The sequence below is a fragment of the Boleophthalmus pectinirostris genome, unplaced genomic scaffold (genome assembly GCF_026225935.1).
Source record: "Boleophthalmus pectinirostris isolate CB_2022bp ecotype Guang Dong unplaced genomic scaffold, ASM2622593v1 HiC_scaffold_16, whole genome shotgun sequence".
In the NCBI taxonomy this organism is placed as follows: domain Eukaryota; kingdom Metazoa; phylum Chordata; class Actinopteri; order Gobiiformes; family Gobiidae; genus Boleophthalmus; species Boleophthalmus pectinirostris.
The window spans coordinates 5,092,597-5,107,716 of NW_026571095.1; the positions used below are offsets into that span (position 1 = coordinate 5,092,597).

The 15,120-nt window shown below is 39.0% G+C and overlaps 1 protein-coding gene across 1 annotated transcript in view; it reads right to left on the reverse strand.

The window, feature by feature from the left end:
- Positions 1-629: 629 nt before the first annotated feature.
- Positions 630-15,120, reverse strand: part of st3gal3b (ST3 beta-galactoside alpha-2,3-sialyltransferase 3b) — a 122,578-nt gene continuing 108,087 nt past the window's right edge. Inside the window, 1 exon segment of the mRNA XM_020940934.2 lies at positions 630-10,371. Within this exon segment, the coding sequence (XP_020796593.2) occupies positions 10,282-10,371 (90 nt within the window). The 3' untranslated portion in view covers positions 630-10,281.

Here is a 15,120-nt window from a genome sequence, read left to right on the forward strand (position 1 = left end):
ATCACAGACGGATAAACAAACGCAGCATTATCATACTGAAAATTATTTCCATGGAGTCATGGACGTGACATCTTGTGTTCACAAAGTTAGTGTCACTACTATTGAATTATTGATACTTTGTAGTGACTTCGTTCTGGGGGTGTACAGTATGTATGTCTATGTTGGAATGTTCAGCAGCTCCCAGGGTGACACAATACACACATTAGCAAACACCGTCTAAAAAGTTTTAAGATTCCACTCAAGAAAAAAATACAAAATGGATTTAAACAACGTATTTCCAGGAGCCTGTGATCGAGACTAACGATCATGGTCCATGGAGTTTGATTTTCAGCAAAAGACGTGAAAGTGACAAACTGAAAAACTGTTGGTGTCATTTTGCATTTTTGATTTGTTTCCGTCTAACTTGTGGCTGCATTTTTATGTGTGAGACTTATTTAAAAAGCACCACTCATCTCATCTCACTCATCTGTAGTTTCCAGTTAAGTCAGTTCTTTCTGGTCAGATTGAGTTAAAACTAAACTCAGATGAAAGTCTAACAGAGTTTCAGACAGAGCAGTGCCTCCAGTTAGCAGTTGGAGATTGTATAACTTGTACAGTGCAGAGGTGAATAAGAGACACACACACGTCCATAAGTGTCTAATACAAATGTGTTTATTGAGTTGCAGAAATGGATCGATAATGTTTTATTTAAAGGTTATTATAGAAGACAGGATTTTGAGTCCATCCACACAAACGAGTGTCTCCAACATTCACCCAAACGCAACAGTCCAGCAGCTCCACCGCCACAAAAACACAAAACAACTCACGTCTCCAGCCTCCACATCACATTTAACACAACATTTAAAAAAGAAAGAAACTCAGAAACGATTAACACGACCAGGAAAAAGTTTGGACACACCTTTTCGGAAACGTAAAAACAAAGTGAAGACGTCAAATATGTGAAGCGAGATGTGTGAACGTACGAGTCTAAGTCAAAAATAAGTTAAATACTCTAAATGTGACACGTGTAATCCTTCATTTGTCCAGGAGAAGTTCAAAATGTAGAGATGGTTTCAACTAAAGCAGCTTTTTTAGTCCCAATTTTAATCGTTATACTGAGGCTTTAAGCGTCTGCCGATATCCGATATTCACCGATACCAGTGCAGGGCTGGAGGATTTTGGGGTCTGTCTCCTGCTTTTTTCCAGAGGTGAGACCGAGTCATTGTTTTGCAAGTCTTAAGTAAATCTCAAGTCTTTGACCTCAAGTCTGAGTCAAGTCCCAAGTCAAATACAGACAAGTCCAAGTCGAGTCTCGAGTCTCTGGCCCCATAAGTCCAAGTCAAGTCCAAGTCGTCTGCTTTGAGCTTCAAGTCATTTCAAGTCTTTAAGCCAAACCAAAAGTACCAAATATAGTTTAGATTTTTGCAATTTATATGAATTTTAAACTAAATTGTACTTAAAAATAAAATTACTTAACTCTTACATACTCTTTAAATACTCATATATAAATATACCATGAATTTTTAAGTTATTTTATTTTATTTTTATTTTATTTTTGTTATTTAATTTAATTATTATTATTATTTTTTTTAAATGACAAGATCTTAGTGTGAATCATTACGCTAATTCAGATTTAAAAGTGCTTCTCAAGTCACAGGCTTCAAGTCCCAAGTCACTGACCTTCAAGTCCAAGTCGAGTCCCAAGTCTTAGTCCATTTTATCAAGTCAAGTCTCAAGTTCTAAAAATAGTGACTCAAGTCTGACTCGAGTCCAAGTCACGTCTTTCAAGTCCCACCTCTGCTTGTTTCTATGGATACGTCACTGCTGTACCAGGATGTTCCACAGTATGACTTTAAATTCTACTTGACATTTATTCAGTTACAGGTGGTTTTATAACTCAAACATACCTAAAAAAACAAGACAAGTGAGAAAAGCTTTTGGTAGATCCTCCACAACGCAGCTTTACGTAAAATACTACTTTTACTTCACTACTTTTGAGAGCAGATAACTTTCTACTTCACTGCATTATTGAAATGGACTGAAAAGTAAAAGTATTTTTTATTATTGTCTGAGACCTGCTGAAAAGGCTGAGGGTTTAATTTTAACATATTCATAATTTGAGCAAAACAGCTAGAAAAAAAAAAAAAAAATCCCAATTCATTTGTTTTTTCCTGAAAAAAATACAACAAAAAACAACACATTTGAAACCTCAAAATGTGCACATAAATACTTTTACTTTTTGCTCTTTAAGTGCATTTTTAAACGGGTACTTTAAATGCTTTTATTTAAGTTTAAGTTTTTTTTTTCATGTGATACTTTTACTGTAGTACAATTTTGCTCTGGTATTTGTACTTTTACTTCAGTTTCCAGATGACACAGTTGAAACCATCTTTGTACTGAACACTAAATCTATTTTATATTTGAGCTCATTAAACCTTCTCTCAATGCGCTTCTTCATTAAAGGTGCATTGTGTAACTTCTCGGGTGGAGGGTCCGTCGCTGCTTGTTTCCATGGAGATGTCATTTCTCTGCTTCAAATGTGGTCTGGTTTGGTCTCCATGAAGATAGAAAGGTTTAATGTCATACTGTGGAACATTCCAGACAAAACAATAACATCTCCATGCAGAAAAGCATTTGACACAATGCACCTTTAAGTAGATTTTTTCAAGTGGTACTTTTACTTTTACTTCAGTTTTACTCCAGTATCTGTACTTTTATTTAACAAAATTGAGAACTTCTTCAATCGCTCCTCAAAATATTCATCCTTTGCTTTGTTGACATCGCTGCAAACCAGAAAGACTCTAAATTATAAAACACATTTGGACTTATTGCACTTTTTTGTTTACAGAATCTAAAATGTAAATAATCATAAAAATAAAATTAAAAAATTCGAACATTCAATGAAAAAATGTGTCCAAACCTTTGATCGATCGTGCGACTCTACAAAATTATGGAAGCCGTTCGATTAACCACCGATAATGAACCAAGTTGACAGTTTCAGTGTTTTTCAGAGCCCCTGATAAGTTCGTGAAATAATACTGATTAGAATTCAGATTTTCATTTTATTTCTTACGTTTGATAGTTTTGCAGGGCTAATACGCTTTTTTTTTTTGTCTTTTGAGAAGTTGAAAATGAACAATTATGAGTCAGTGGACTGAGACTCCAACGCTAACCACTCTGCCACTGTTCCAACGATTCCAACTATTCTCAGTGGCGAGTTTTGCGTCGGAGAGGACATCAGTAACAGTCAAATGTCACGAAATATAAACAAAAACGTAAAACCAATTTCATCACGTTGCCTTAAATGAAAACACTGCAAAGGATCATGGGATACGTACTTCATTTTCATTCGAATTTTTACTGTGAACTTCCCATTTGGTCTGACTAAAATGCACCGTAATAAAACATTAACAGGAGCTCTTTCCTTTGCCACAGCGCCACCTACAGGCCACGTGTGCTCTGTAGATCGATAGAACTGAAAATAAAACTTGACATGGACTGATCCCGACTGAAAACCAAATAAAAGTGATAAAATGTCCAGTTAAGATACAGGTTAGTTTCACAAAAAATATTACATTTTGTTTGAATATTCCACATCTTGAAATAAATTTGGTTGAATAATTTTGATATTTTTTCCGTACATAAAATCTTTAAGCCTGTTTGTGTCACTTGTGTAACTGGAAAAAACTTCAAAAATAACAGAATAATTCTTCCGTAACAGTTCTTCCTGTGTATAGCCAAGTAAAAGACACAGTGCGTAACTTTTCTGCTCGTCTCCATGGAGATGTTACACAATGTCATACTGCGGAACATTCCAGGCAAAATGAGAAAACATCTCCATGGACAAAGCAAGTGACTAGAAATGTTACGTAGAGCGACTTTTACAGGTTTCTACTTTTGGTCTTTTGGTTTTTTGTTTTTTTTGTAAAGTTTGAAGTGTCTTGCTCAGAGACACAATATCAGATCGGTAAAACTAACCTGATATCTCGCTTTCAGACGTGATAGTGAAATAAAAAAATTCGCTAGATGGTGAAAGCGTAATACTGAAGAAAACTGTATTTGACAGAACAGAAGAGAACAAACTCAAAGCACGGCAAAAATCAGAGGTTTTCTTAAAGGTTCTGTACCCGACCGTTTAAACCACCACTTTAACTAGAAGAGAACCAAACATCAACCAAGCCCAACTATTTGATCTGGTATTTTAGCAGATGATTAAACACATTTTAGCTTCTGGTCAAATGATGTTTCTTCTTGTACAATGAGACTGAGTTTTGAACACCTGTTTTAAACCAAATAGTTGAAAATTTGAAAGTATAGTGACTTCTAAATAGAGAATATTTATGAATAAAGTGTGTTATAATTAATGAAAACTTACTTCTCTTTAATTCCTGATGATACTTGATTTGATACTTGCCACGTTTACATGAGAGCTTTAATTCCGAATAAAAATAATATAATTCTGAATAAAAATGAATTTCGCTGAAACACTTAATTCCTAATGAAAGTGATTCTTCGGAATTAAACTTGATTCAGAAGTAAGTAGGTGTGTGAAGAAACCCTCGGTCGTCCAGGTAGAATCCATGACGAGGAGAAAATTCAGTTTGTCGACTGGACAAAAGTTAGTTTGGTTGAAGACGTTTCACAGCTCAACCAAGCTGCTTCTCTGCTCTGACCAGAACTGAAGAAGCAGCTTGGTTCAGCTGCGAAACGTCTTCAACCAAATTTCTCCTCGCCAAGTAAGTAGATGGTTTATTACGAATTTAAAGCAGAATTAATTTATTCCTGGATCATGTTTCACGTTTAGTCTTGTTAAAAATAATGTCGATGCTTTGGCACATGCTCGTTGTGTCGTCCTTCTGACATGATCCACATGATCCGGCTCCACCAGTCCTGACTTTGGACTTTGATCCACGTCTCTTTGGATTTGTGAGCGGGATGTGGGAGTGGGCTGAGGTAGAACAGCCTCACACTCACTTTGTCTTCTTCCTCCTTCTCTGACACTCTTCCTGACACAGACGTAAAGTGTGAGGAGACAATTCTCCAGCTGCTGCTTCGCAATTATCATCGGAACCACTGCGGAAAAAGTTTGGATCATGTTTGTGTCCGTGGCGTAACGACAAACCGGAAAAGATGTTGAGCAGAATTATATAAAGGTGATTTAACATGTTTTTCTCAATTTGGAATTATTATTTCCATCTAAACTCGAAGGAGAATATTTTAATTCCAAACTATTTAATTTAGAACAATGAATTTGGAATTAAAATCCATCATGTAAACGTGGCCAGTGTTGCGTTCTTTGTGATCGTTTGTCGTGTGTTAGACCAGTTTATGATTCCAATGATCAGAACACTCTTACATAATGGACCAGTCATGTTTTTTTACTACCATTTTAATTATAGTAGTTGGACCACTGGATGAAAATGAAAACCAGGTGGAAATAACTGCCCAGACTCCAGTTATTTCTCTGTCCAAGTTTCTCTGGTGTAACAGCTCAAATGGTTCATGGTTCAAAATGTGATACAGCATCTTCAACCATGTCCTAACCCACACAACACAAACTCATCCTTTTAACAACTCAAATGTCACACAACAAAAACAGACGCCATGACAACAGGGAAGACTTAAAGATGCACCGTGTTACGTTTCTGGCGGAGGTTCGGCCATCTGCTCGTCTCCATGGAGATGTCGTTGCTTTGGCTCGAAAGTTCCACAGTGTGACATTAAACAGCTCTAGTTACATTTATTCACTTACAGGTGGTTTTACAGCTCAAAAATATCTAGAAAAACAGACATTCATTCGCCACTACACAGATCTGACCTGTAACTTGGTCTGGTTTGGTCTCCATGAAGATAGAAAGGTTTAATGCCATACTGTGAAACATTCCAGACAAAGTAATAACGTCTCCATGAAGAAAAGCAGCGGAGGTTTGGCCATCGCTCGTCTCCATGGAGATGTTGTTGCTTTGGCTGTAAAGTTCCACAGTATGACATTAAACTTGTCCAGCTCCATAGAGACAAGCAGGTGACGCCATTAGACCAAGTTACAGGTCAGATCTGTGAAGAGGCGCCAACACCATGAATGTTTTTGAATTGTGAAACATGATAATTACAATCGAATAAACGCAAGATTGACACGTTTAATGCTATAGTGTGGAGGCGATGCGATAACGTCTCCACGGCAACAAGCAGGTGATGTCATTACAATAACTTACAGGTCAGATCTGTGAAGAGGCGCCTCCGCTTTTAGTCTCCATGAATGTTTCTGAAATGCGAAATATGAAAATCGCATACGAATAAACGCAAGATTGACACGTTTAATGCTGTAGTGTGGAACATTCAAGTGATGTGAAAACAAGCAGGTGACGTCATTAGACCAAGTTACAGGTCAGATCTGTGAAGAGGCGCCTCCGCTCACAGTAAGAATGAATGTTTTTGTATTTTTAAGCATGAAAATCGTAAGTGAATAAATGTGAGATAGTGTGGAACATTCCAGGCAACGCGAGAACATCTCCACGGAGACGAGCAGCTGGTGTACCGTACCGTCCATCAGAAAATTTCCGCAGTGCATCTTTAAATCCAACTCAAACTCATTTCGTCGACATCGTAAGTAACTGAAGAGGCCCATGCATTCAGAGAGGAAGCACGACATTACAACACAGAGGCATGTTGAGAGGGTCTGCCTGAGACCAGAAAAACCAATTGACTTTGTAGCAAAATAAATAATTAAAATCAAAACTAAGAACAAAAATATTCTTATTTATATATTCTACAATCCAAAGTTGTTTTTTTTTGTTGATAGCTGAAGAAAACAACGCCTGCAGCAAAAACAGGGAGATATGAACGCCTGTACCGTGAGAGGGAAGACACTTTGACCGATTGGAAAATGACCAAAATAATTTAAGAGAAATCCAAATTATATAAATACGATATACTTAGCGTTTTTTTTTAAATACTGTTAGTGTGATAGCAAATTAAATTAAATTGAAAAAGCTTATTTCATTTGGTTGTAATCAGACTTGCTCAGCCGAAATGCACACTAGAAGCTTTATGTTACAATACAGAATCATACACAAGCAACATGTCACTTCTACGGAAGCTGAGAGGGTCACAACAAACGCAAACGCCGCGACAAATACAAATGCAACAAAAAGCCACAACACACCAAAAAAGCACGACTGCTGACAAGGACCAGGAAGCGAGAGCACATCACCCCAGTGCTGAAGTCTCTGCACTTTGATTTTTATAATAACCTTTATGTTTTTGTTTTTATGTTTATGTTTAAATGGTTGTATATATGGATGAAACAAAGGGATGGGGGGGTTGCTCTTGATTTTAATTATTGTATTGTAATTTTTCTGTTGCATGTGAAGCACTTTGTGCTACATTTTAAATGTATGAAAAGTGCTATACAAATAAAGTTTGATTGATTGATTGATTGAAAAAAAGCCACAACGGAAATGACCGCGGGGCTATTTTAATGCAAACGCCGCAACAAATACAAACACCACAACACAAACACAAAAGCCACAACACATTAAAAAGCCACAACACATTAAAAAGCCACAATAGAAGTGACCGCGGGACTCTATTTTCCAACGAACTGATCAAGCGGCAAGTGAAGAAGAACAACTACAATGTGAAAAGTAAAGGAACGGAGAAGTTGGAAACGTAAGTAAAAGTAATTTATTGTTTTATCATTATTCGTTTCACATTGTAGTTCTTCTTCTTCACTTGTCACTTGATCGGTCCATCGGAAAATAGAGTCCAACTGTCACTTTCGTTGTGGCTTTTTGATGTGTTGTGGCTTTTTAATGTGTTGTGGCTTTTGTGTTTGTGTTGTGGCATTTGTATTTGTTGCGGCGTTTGCATTAAAATAGAGTCCTGTCATTTCCGTTGTGGCTTTTTTGGTTTGTTGTGGCTTATTAATGTATTGTGGCATTTGTATTTGTTGCGGCGTTTGCATTAAAATAGAGTCCGGTCATTTCCGTTGTGGCTTTTTTTGGTTTGTTGTGGCTTATTAATGTATTGTGGCATTTGTATTTGTTGCGGCGTTTGCGTTTGTTGTGACCCCTCTCAGCTTCTGTACATTTCACTTCTTTCTAAAGTTTGATCAAAAATTTGAAATGTTTTTTTGGATATCGGTTTGAAGAAGCGACCAGGAGCAATGCTGGCTGTTATTAAAAGAGCTGTACCTGACTTTTGACCCCCGTATAATTAAGCAAAACTCGTCTTACCGCATTATATAAGCGGCTCTTGAGGTCAAAATAAGTCCAAAGTGAACGCTCTGCATCTGATTAATGCATTTACTTGCCTCATGACCAGGAAGTGCACGTTAGGATGCTAGTTGTTGGTGAAAAGCACTTACAAACTCATCTAGGTGAGTATTTCGGTACTCTGAATGCGTAAGGTAAGAGATAAACAGCAACAACGACAAAACTAGTTCTGATTTTTGAGATTTTAAGACGGGAAAAAAAAATAAATCAGGTACAGCGCCTTTAAAGTCGTACAAAACATATTTACATTAGACTTATCGTCCTAAATGTTACATAGGGTGGCATTATATACGTCTTTGCATGTTGTACTTTAAATACACAGTTGGCTACATTTACAGCGCTACTTTTAGGGCCTCATTGCTCCTGGACACTTCTTCAAATTTTAAGGTGAATAATGCATAGTTTTGTGTCATTTTTTTTGTCAATATTTATGTAACTTTTGTGTGTCGAAGTATTTTCAGTAATAGCAAAGTCGTCAAAATCTTAAAATGCAATGTCTGAAGAATATTCGAAATTCTGAAATGGAGGCAAAAAGAAAAATTTCAAAACATTCACTGACATCAAGTCTAAATGATATAAGATTTTAAGTTTTTCTTTTTTAACTAAACATGAACGATCATTTTGAATTTCCACGATAGAAATGTCAGTTCGTTTGCTTTGCGGTTTTCTAACCTCTTGTTTGTTATTGGTGCTTAACGAAAAGTACAATTTGTGGTTAATTACGTAATGTATTTGTTGGAAGTATAAAACTATTGTGGGGTCAACATTTCAGTCGGTATTTGCCAAGCGAAACTTAAAAACAAAACTTAAAAACAAAAATGACAAAAACGTCTGTCCTATTCCACTGCATTAGATTGTCTTTCGTGTATCCGAGTAGTTTTCATTTGCTAAACCTTTTTTTGATTTTCAGTATTTTGTTATTTTCTGTTGCTACTTTAAAAACTGCACTTGCTGTATAATTTTAAAGTATTTATTGTACTTTTTTTTATACTTTTGATAACATGGACCTGAAAACAGAGTTTTGTTTATGTCTATTTTTATACACCAAAACGCAGATTCTAATTCTAATCTTAACTTCATTTCATTTCATTATATTAAATTTCAATTTTGCCTTCATTCCAGAATTTCTAATATATTTGTTTATAATTTTTTAACAGGGTCTAGAGCTGTTTTCAAAATAATACTTGATCATAAATAATTGAAACTCTAATATCGATGTAAACAGTAACTGAAAATGTTCCAATTTCTTCATTTTTGGGAATTTGAGATACAAGGAAAGTTCCGGATACGTATGATACTGATACAAGTAGCCCTTTGATGACTCAGTATATGTGTAATGAGAATATTACGTGATATTCTATGATAAGTATTTTGAAGTAGTTTGAATTTTTAATCTCTAGAAAATCCAAATCAGATGTTGCTTTTGTAATACAATCACACTGAAAGAGCTAAGAATGCATTTTGGCTGATCATTTTTTGATTTTGATTTTGATTCGAAGCTTTGTCTGTTAAACCCTGGATAGGCAGTACAACGTCTACTACGGCGTGTTAGTGACTGGGACTGTGAATATGTGTCGCTTTTGCTGCAGCTCGTCTCAAAGCACAGTAAAAACCTTTGATATTTACAGGAATACATTCAGGCAGCCAAAAGAGAGGACCAGACCCCTCCTTTGTTCCGAGGTACGATTTGGCACTGCGAAAACTCCAGTCATGCCCTGCCAAGCTGTCCGATCTGGCGTAAAATTCCAGAAAAATTCCATGTTCTTCCTTCGGTCGCAGGGAAAAACCACCAAGCTCCAACTGAATCCTCCAAGACTCCCAGCACAGTCTTTGGTTGTGAAGGCACCAGTACATACGTCAGAATCTCCTACGATATGAACTCTCCCGGCAGTGAGTGAGTGAGTAGGGAGTCCCGTCCGACCTCCTCCTCCGCCATTTCGGATTTCCCAGCATGCCGTCGGGCGTGTCCGTGTTCTGGGAAAAGGTTGTCGCGGGAGAGAGAGGGAAGCGTGCGCACACCGACGTTGCGTCAGATGCCCCTGGTCAGGTCTGTGATGACGTTGGCCTTCACCAGTTTGCGCAGGAACTCTTTCTCCTTGGATATGTTGTGTGTCCAAGACTGTGGAAGGAAGAAGAAGAAGAAGGGATTAGTGTCCTGGTAGACTAAAGGGGAGAGTGAGGTGGAGGAGGGGCAGGGTCTGGAGGGCTAAAGGGGAGAGTGAGGTGAAGAAGGGGGCAGGGTCTGATAGGCTAAAGGAGAGACTGAGGTGAAGAAGGGGGTGGAGTCTGGAGGGCTAAAGGGGAGACTGAGGTGCAGGAGGGGGCGGGGTTTGGAGGGCTAAAGGGGAGAGTGAGAAGGGTCTGGTGTACTCAAGGGGCGAGTGAGGGGGAGGAGGAGGAGCAGGGTTTGGATGACTAAAGTGGAAGACTAAAGGGAAGGAAGGGTGAGGTCTGGATTAAAGGAGGGTAAATGGGAGGATACGGTGAGTGACGAGGGGAGTGGGGGGTATGGAGGGCTAAAGGGGAGAGGGAGAGAGAGGAAGGGCAGGGTGAGCGAACAAAAGGGGTGAGTAAGGGGAGGACAGGTGGGGTCTGGTGGACTAAAGGGGACAGTGGGGATGGAGACTGAAGGGAGAGAGGCAAAGAAGGGAGTAGGGAGTGGAGTCTGGGGGACTAAAGGGGAGAATGAGGGAGAAGATTTTATATCACAAAGCTGCAAATTCACTTTTTAATAGACATTGGAATTAAAACACCAAAAAGTACAGAGTTTAAGATCACATTTGTCTTGCTTATCCTTGCATTTCAAAGTTTATTCTGTCATAGTCAAATCTGATGTGGCGTTGTCCAAATGCTCCCACGTTTGATTTTTCCAAGAACAGACTGATGCAGAGACACAATACTGACCATTCTGTACTATCCTCCAACTTCCCAGTCCACATGGGGACATTTCTGGTGTTTGTCCAAGTGGTGTAACGGAGACTCTGAGGTGACATCAGGCTGTTTAGGTGTTTGATGTTTAATAAGGGTGAGTGTGACTAATGCTAGATAACTCGGCACTGCAATTTTATGCGTGAGAGACTTGTTTAAAAGCACAAATTAGCTCACCTGTTGTTCTCACTGTCTGAGAACATATTTATGGTCAAATTGTGTCAAGGTAAAGCTCAGATTAAAGTTGAGTAACAGAGCCTCTAGTCAGCTTCATCCCTAAGAGAAACGCTGATGACATCAGCTGAACGGCCTCAATAGTTTAATTTACCCACTGAAAAAACACTCTTTGATGCATATACAAAAGATTTCTGGTGTTAGTCCAAGTGGTGTAATCTGATCTGATGGTTCCTGGAGCTCTGGGATGGACAGTGTGGAGGAGTGGAGCTTGGGGACCCCCTCACACGACCCTGGGTTAGGTTCGGCCTCACAGCTGGGGCGGGCCTCTCTCTTCTGGACCATCCCGGGCCAGTCTGGGTCACACCTCCGAGGGGAAGGGTCACTACTGGACCTTATGGAGCAATACTAAATGTACATAAACCATCACCCAGCGGAAATCGGATACTCACCGAGTGTTTTGAGGCGTGTTTAGCACCAAACATATGGGAGTGAATGAAGAGCAGCTGCTGGGAGTGGGCTGTTATAGAAGCAGTAGTAATGTTTTCTTACGCTAACACCACTGAGTTTATTTTAATGCTGAGAGTGAGGCATGTGTCCAAGTTTACTACAGTAATACGATCGTAGAAGAAAGAGACTGACTTGAGATGTAGGGCCTAAGCTTTGTATGGATTTTAGTGTCTTAATAACATCTGCAGCCTTTTACCATCTAAAAAAACCCAGCAAAAATCAAAGGTTTACTGTCTAAAGCAGACTTGGAGAGACTTATACATTTGTTTGTCTAAAGTAGGTTAGATACTGTAACGGCCTCTCACTGTCCTCTCCAAACGAGCTGTGAGACGCTGCAGTACATCCAGAACGCTGCAGCTCGGGTCCTGACTAGAACCAGGAAGTCTGAGCACATGTGTCCTGTGCTCAGGTCTCTGCACTGCCCCCTGTGTCTTAGAGAATAGATTTTAAAGTGGCTCTGCTTGTACAAGTCTCTCCGTGACCTAACACCAAAGTACATCTCTGACTCTCTGAGGAGCTCAGGGACCGACCTCCTGCTGGTGCCCAGAGTCAAAACTAAACACGAGGAGTCAGAGTTTCAGATTCATGCAGCCAAAACCTGGAACAGTCTGAACATGTGAGACAGACTCGACTCTGACTCAGTTTAAATCCAGACTCAAAACATTTCTGTTCAGCTGCGTCTGACTGAGAGCTTTTCATTCTGCACTCTTCTCTCACCTAATGTCTCCCTCTCTTCTTAAATTTCAGGAAAGGTCAAAGGTCGCCTTATGTTATTTTTGTTTTTTACAAGTTTCAGTACTTGTTTGAATGAGTATCTAGTTTCATTACTGGTATCATTTAGTATCTGGTATCGATGATAGTGCAAAGTGCAAACCTTAAGACATGATCAGTGGCAACAGTGACTGGGAGGTTTTTTTATACATCACCAGATTTAACTCTAAGCATTAAAACAGATCCATTACACACAATGGACTTTTCAGAGCTTTTACCCGTGTTACAGTTGAATCGGAACAAATGAGTGACATCAAGCTGGTGTTTACAACGTCCAAACTACACAAAAACTACATACCAACTTCCTATAAATACCTTAAAGTGAAGCAACTTTAATTGTAGCAATCTGTTTTACTCTGCACACATGGAAGGCAGGTCCTTTATGAGAGTGCAGTGTACAAAGAGTACAGGAACAGGATCTTGCAACAATGAATGACTTTTAAGGTGCACTATGTAACTTTTCTGTTGGACGGTCTTCATGGAGATATTTGTTCTTGAAAAGGTCTCCAGTATGGCATTAAATTTGTCTAACGTGAAATCAATTATGCTTGTATTGCTACAAAAATACCTCAGAAAAACATGCACTCTTACAGTGAGTGGGTATACATGCACATCAATAACCCGGTTATTAGCCATATCCTGGTTATGTCAGTATTTGGGTTACTGCGTTTACATGCGCACCATGATGTGCACTGAGAAACCGGGACACTCATATCCTCATATACATGATCAAATGGAGTATCCTGGTTTCTTGACATAATCTTACAAATGTGCAGGCGCAAAAATTAACTTAAATCAATTTCATAAACCAGGAAAAATACAAACCATGAGCTCCTTTAGCATAAGAAGCTAAGGAGCTACGAGATTTCCCACAATCCACTGCACACATCAAACCAACAGATTCTTTATTAAAATCTTCTGCATAAATAAACTCAACTTTACAACACATAAACCATAAACACTATAGACACATCAGCCCATCATATAATTCAGCTGTGATCACATTTGTTTACGTTTTACAGAAACGAAACTTAAGACCATTTGGCTAATTAGCATAAACTGTTAGCGGCGATAAAAACAACTCGCTCCTTGTGCCGCTGATGCGATCAGTTTCTTTTGGACTAAATGACACGACTCTGTGGATTATGTGTGTTATTTCTGTGACAGAAGAGGCGCTAATGATGGTGAGTGTGTTCTGTGTGTGTGTTGTACAGGAGATTGTTCATGTTTTAGCTTTTCAGCGATCACACGAGTGCAGGTCGTACGAGTGCAGATTGTACATGTGCAGGTTTAGTGCAGCTCTTTATTTTACAGTCATTTCACTCGTGTGGTCACTTTATTTATGTTGGTCAATTTATTTATGTCGCTACTGTTGTGGTGAAAGGCTGGAAAGTGTCTTTTGGACGCATGCGCACTCAACTTTATGTTGCAGTAACCGGGATACTGCGTTTACATGCCACAAGTATCTCAGTTACTATCGGAATAAACCAGCTACAGTAACCTGGTTTCTAATAACTGGGATACTGCCATAACCGGGATACTGAAACCAGAGTACTGCGTATACATGCACCAAGAAGAAACCGGGATACTCAAAAAACCTGATCATAACCGGGTTATTGATGTGCAGGTATACACACTCAGTGAGTAGGGTCGCCTCTCCATAGATCTAACCTGCATCTTGGTTTGTCTGCTACACTTTGTTTTCATGGAGATATACCAATATAATGACATATAGTGGAACATTCCAGACCAAGTAACATCTCCATAGAAACAAGCAAGTGGTAAAAACCTCTACCAAAAGTTACATAATTAATTTTTAATCAAACTTTCAATTGCCACATTTACATTAGAGCTTTAATTCTGAATAAAAATAATTTAATTCTCAATAAAAATTAATTCTGCTTTAAAAAGACCATGCAAACACTTAATTCCTAATGAAAATGATTATTCGGAATTAAACTTAACTCTGAATTAAGTGAGTGGTTTATTCTGATTTTAAAGCCAAATTAGTTTATTCCTGTTATGTTTTTTCTTGTTAAAAATTCCAGCCGCATGTTCATTGTGTCGTCCTTCTGACGCAATCCGGACGATTCGGCTCCACCAGTCCTGGCTTCGGACTTTCATCCACGTCTCTTTGGATTTGCGAGCGGGATGTGGGAGTGGGCTGAGGTCGAGCAGCCGTTGACTCGTAAGTCGTGACGAAGCCCCAGGGTTTCAAAATGGCTGCTCATTCAAGTCAATGGGCCGAGCTCAATGGTGCATGATCCCACATTTGCCTTTAGCCCGGCGAGGTACTTCCGGTGGCTGTGGGCCGACCGAGCATGTGCAGAAGTGATCTTTTCTCCCGAGGCCATACACGAATGCACGCGAGCACACGCTTTGACCAATCAGAGTGAGAGGAGCTAGAGCCGAGCAGAGTGGAGCCAGAGCGAATGATTGTAAAACGTTTTTTAGAATAGACTTTAAAGCAGCTCTGTTTGTGTAC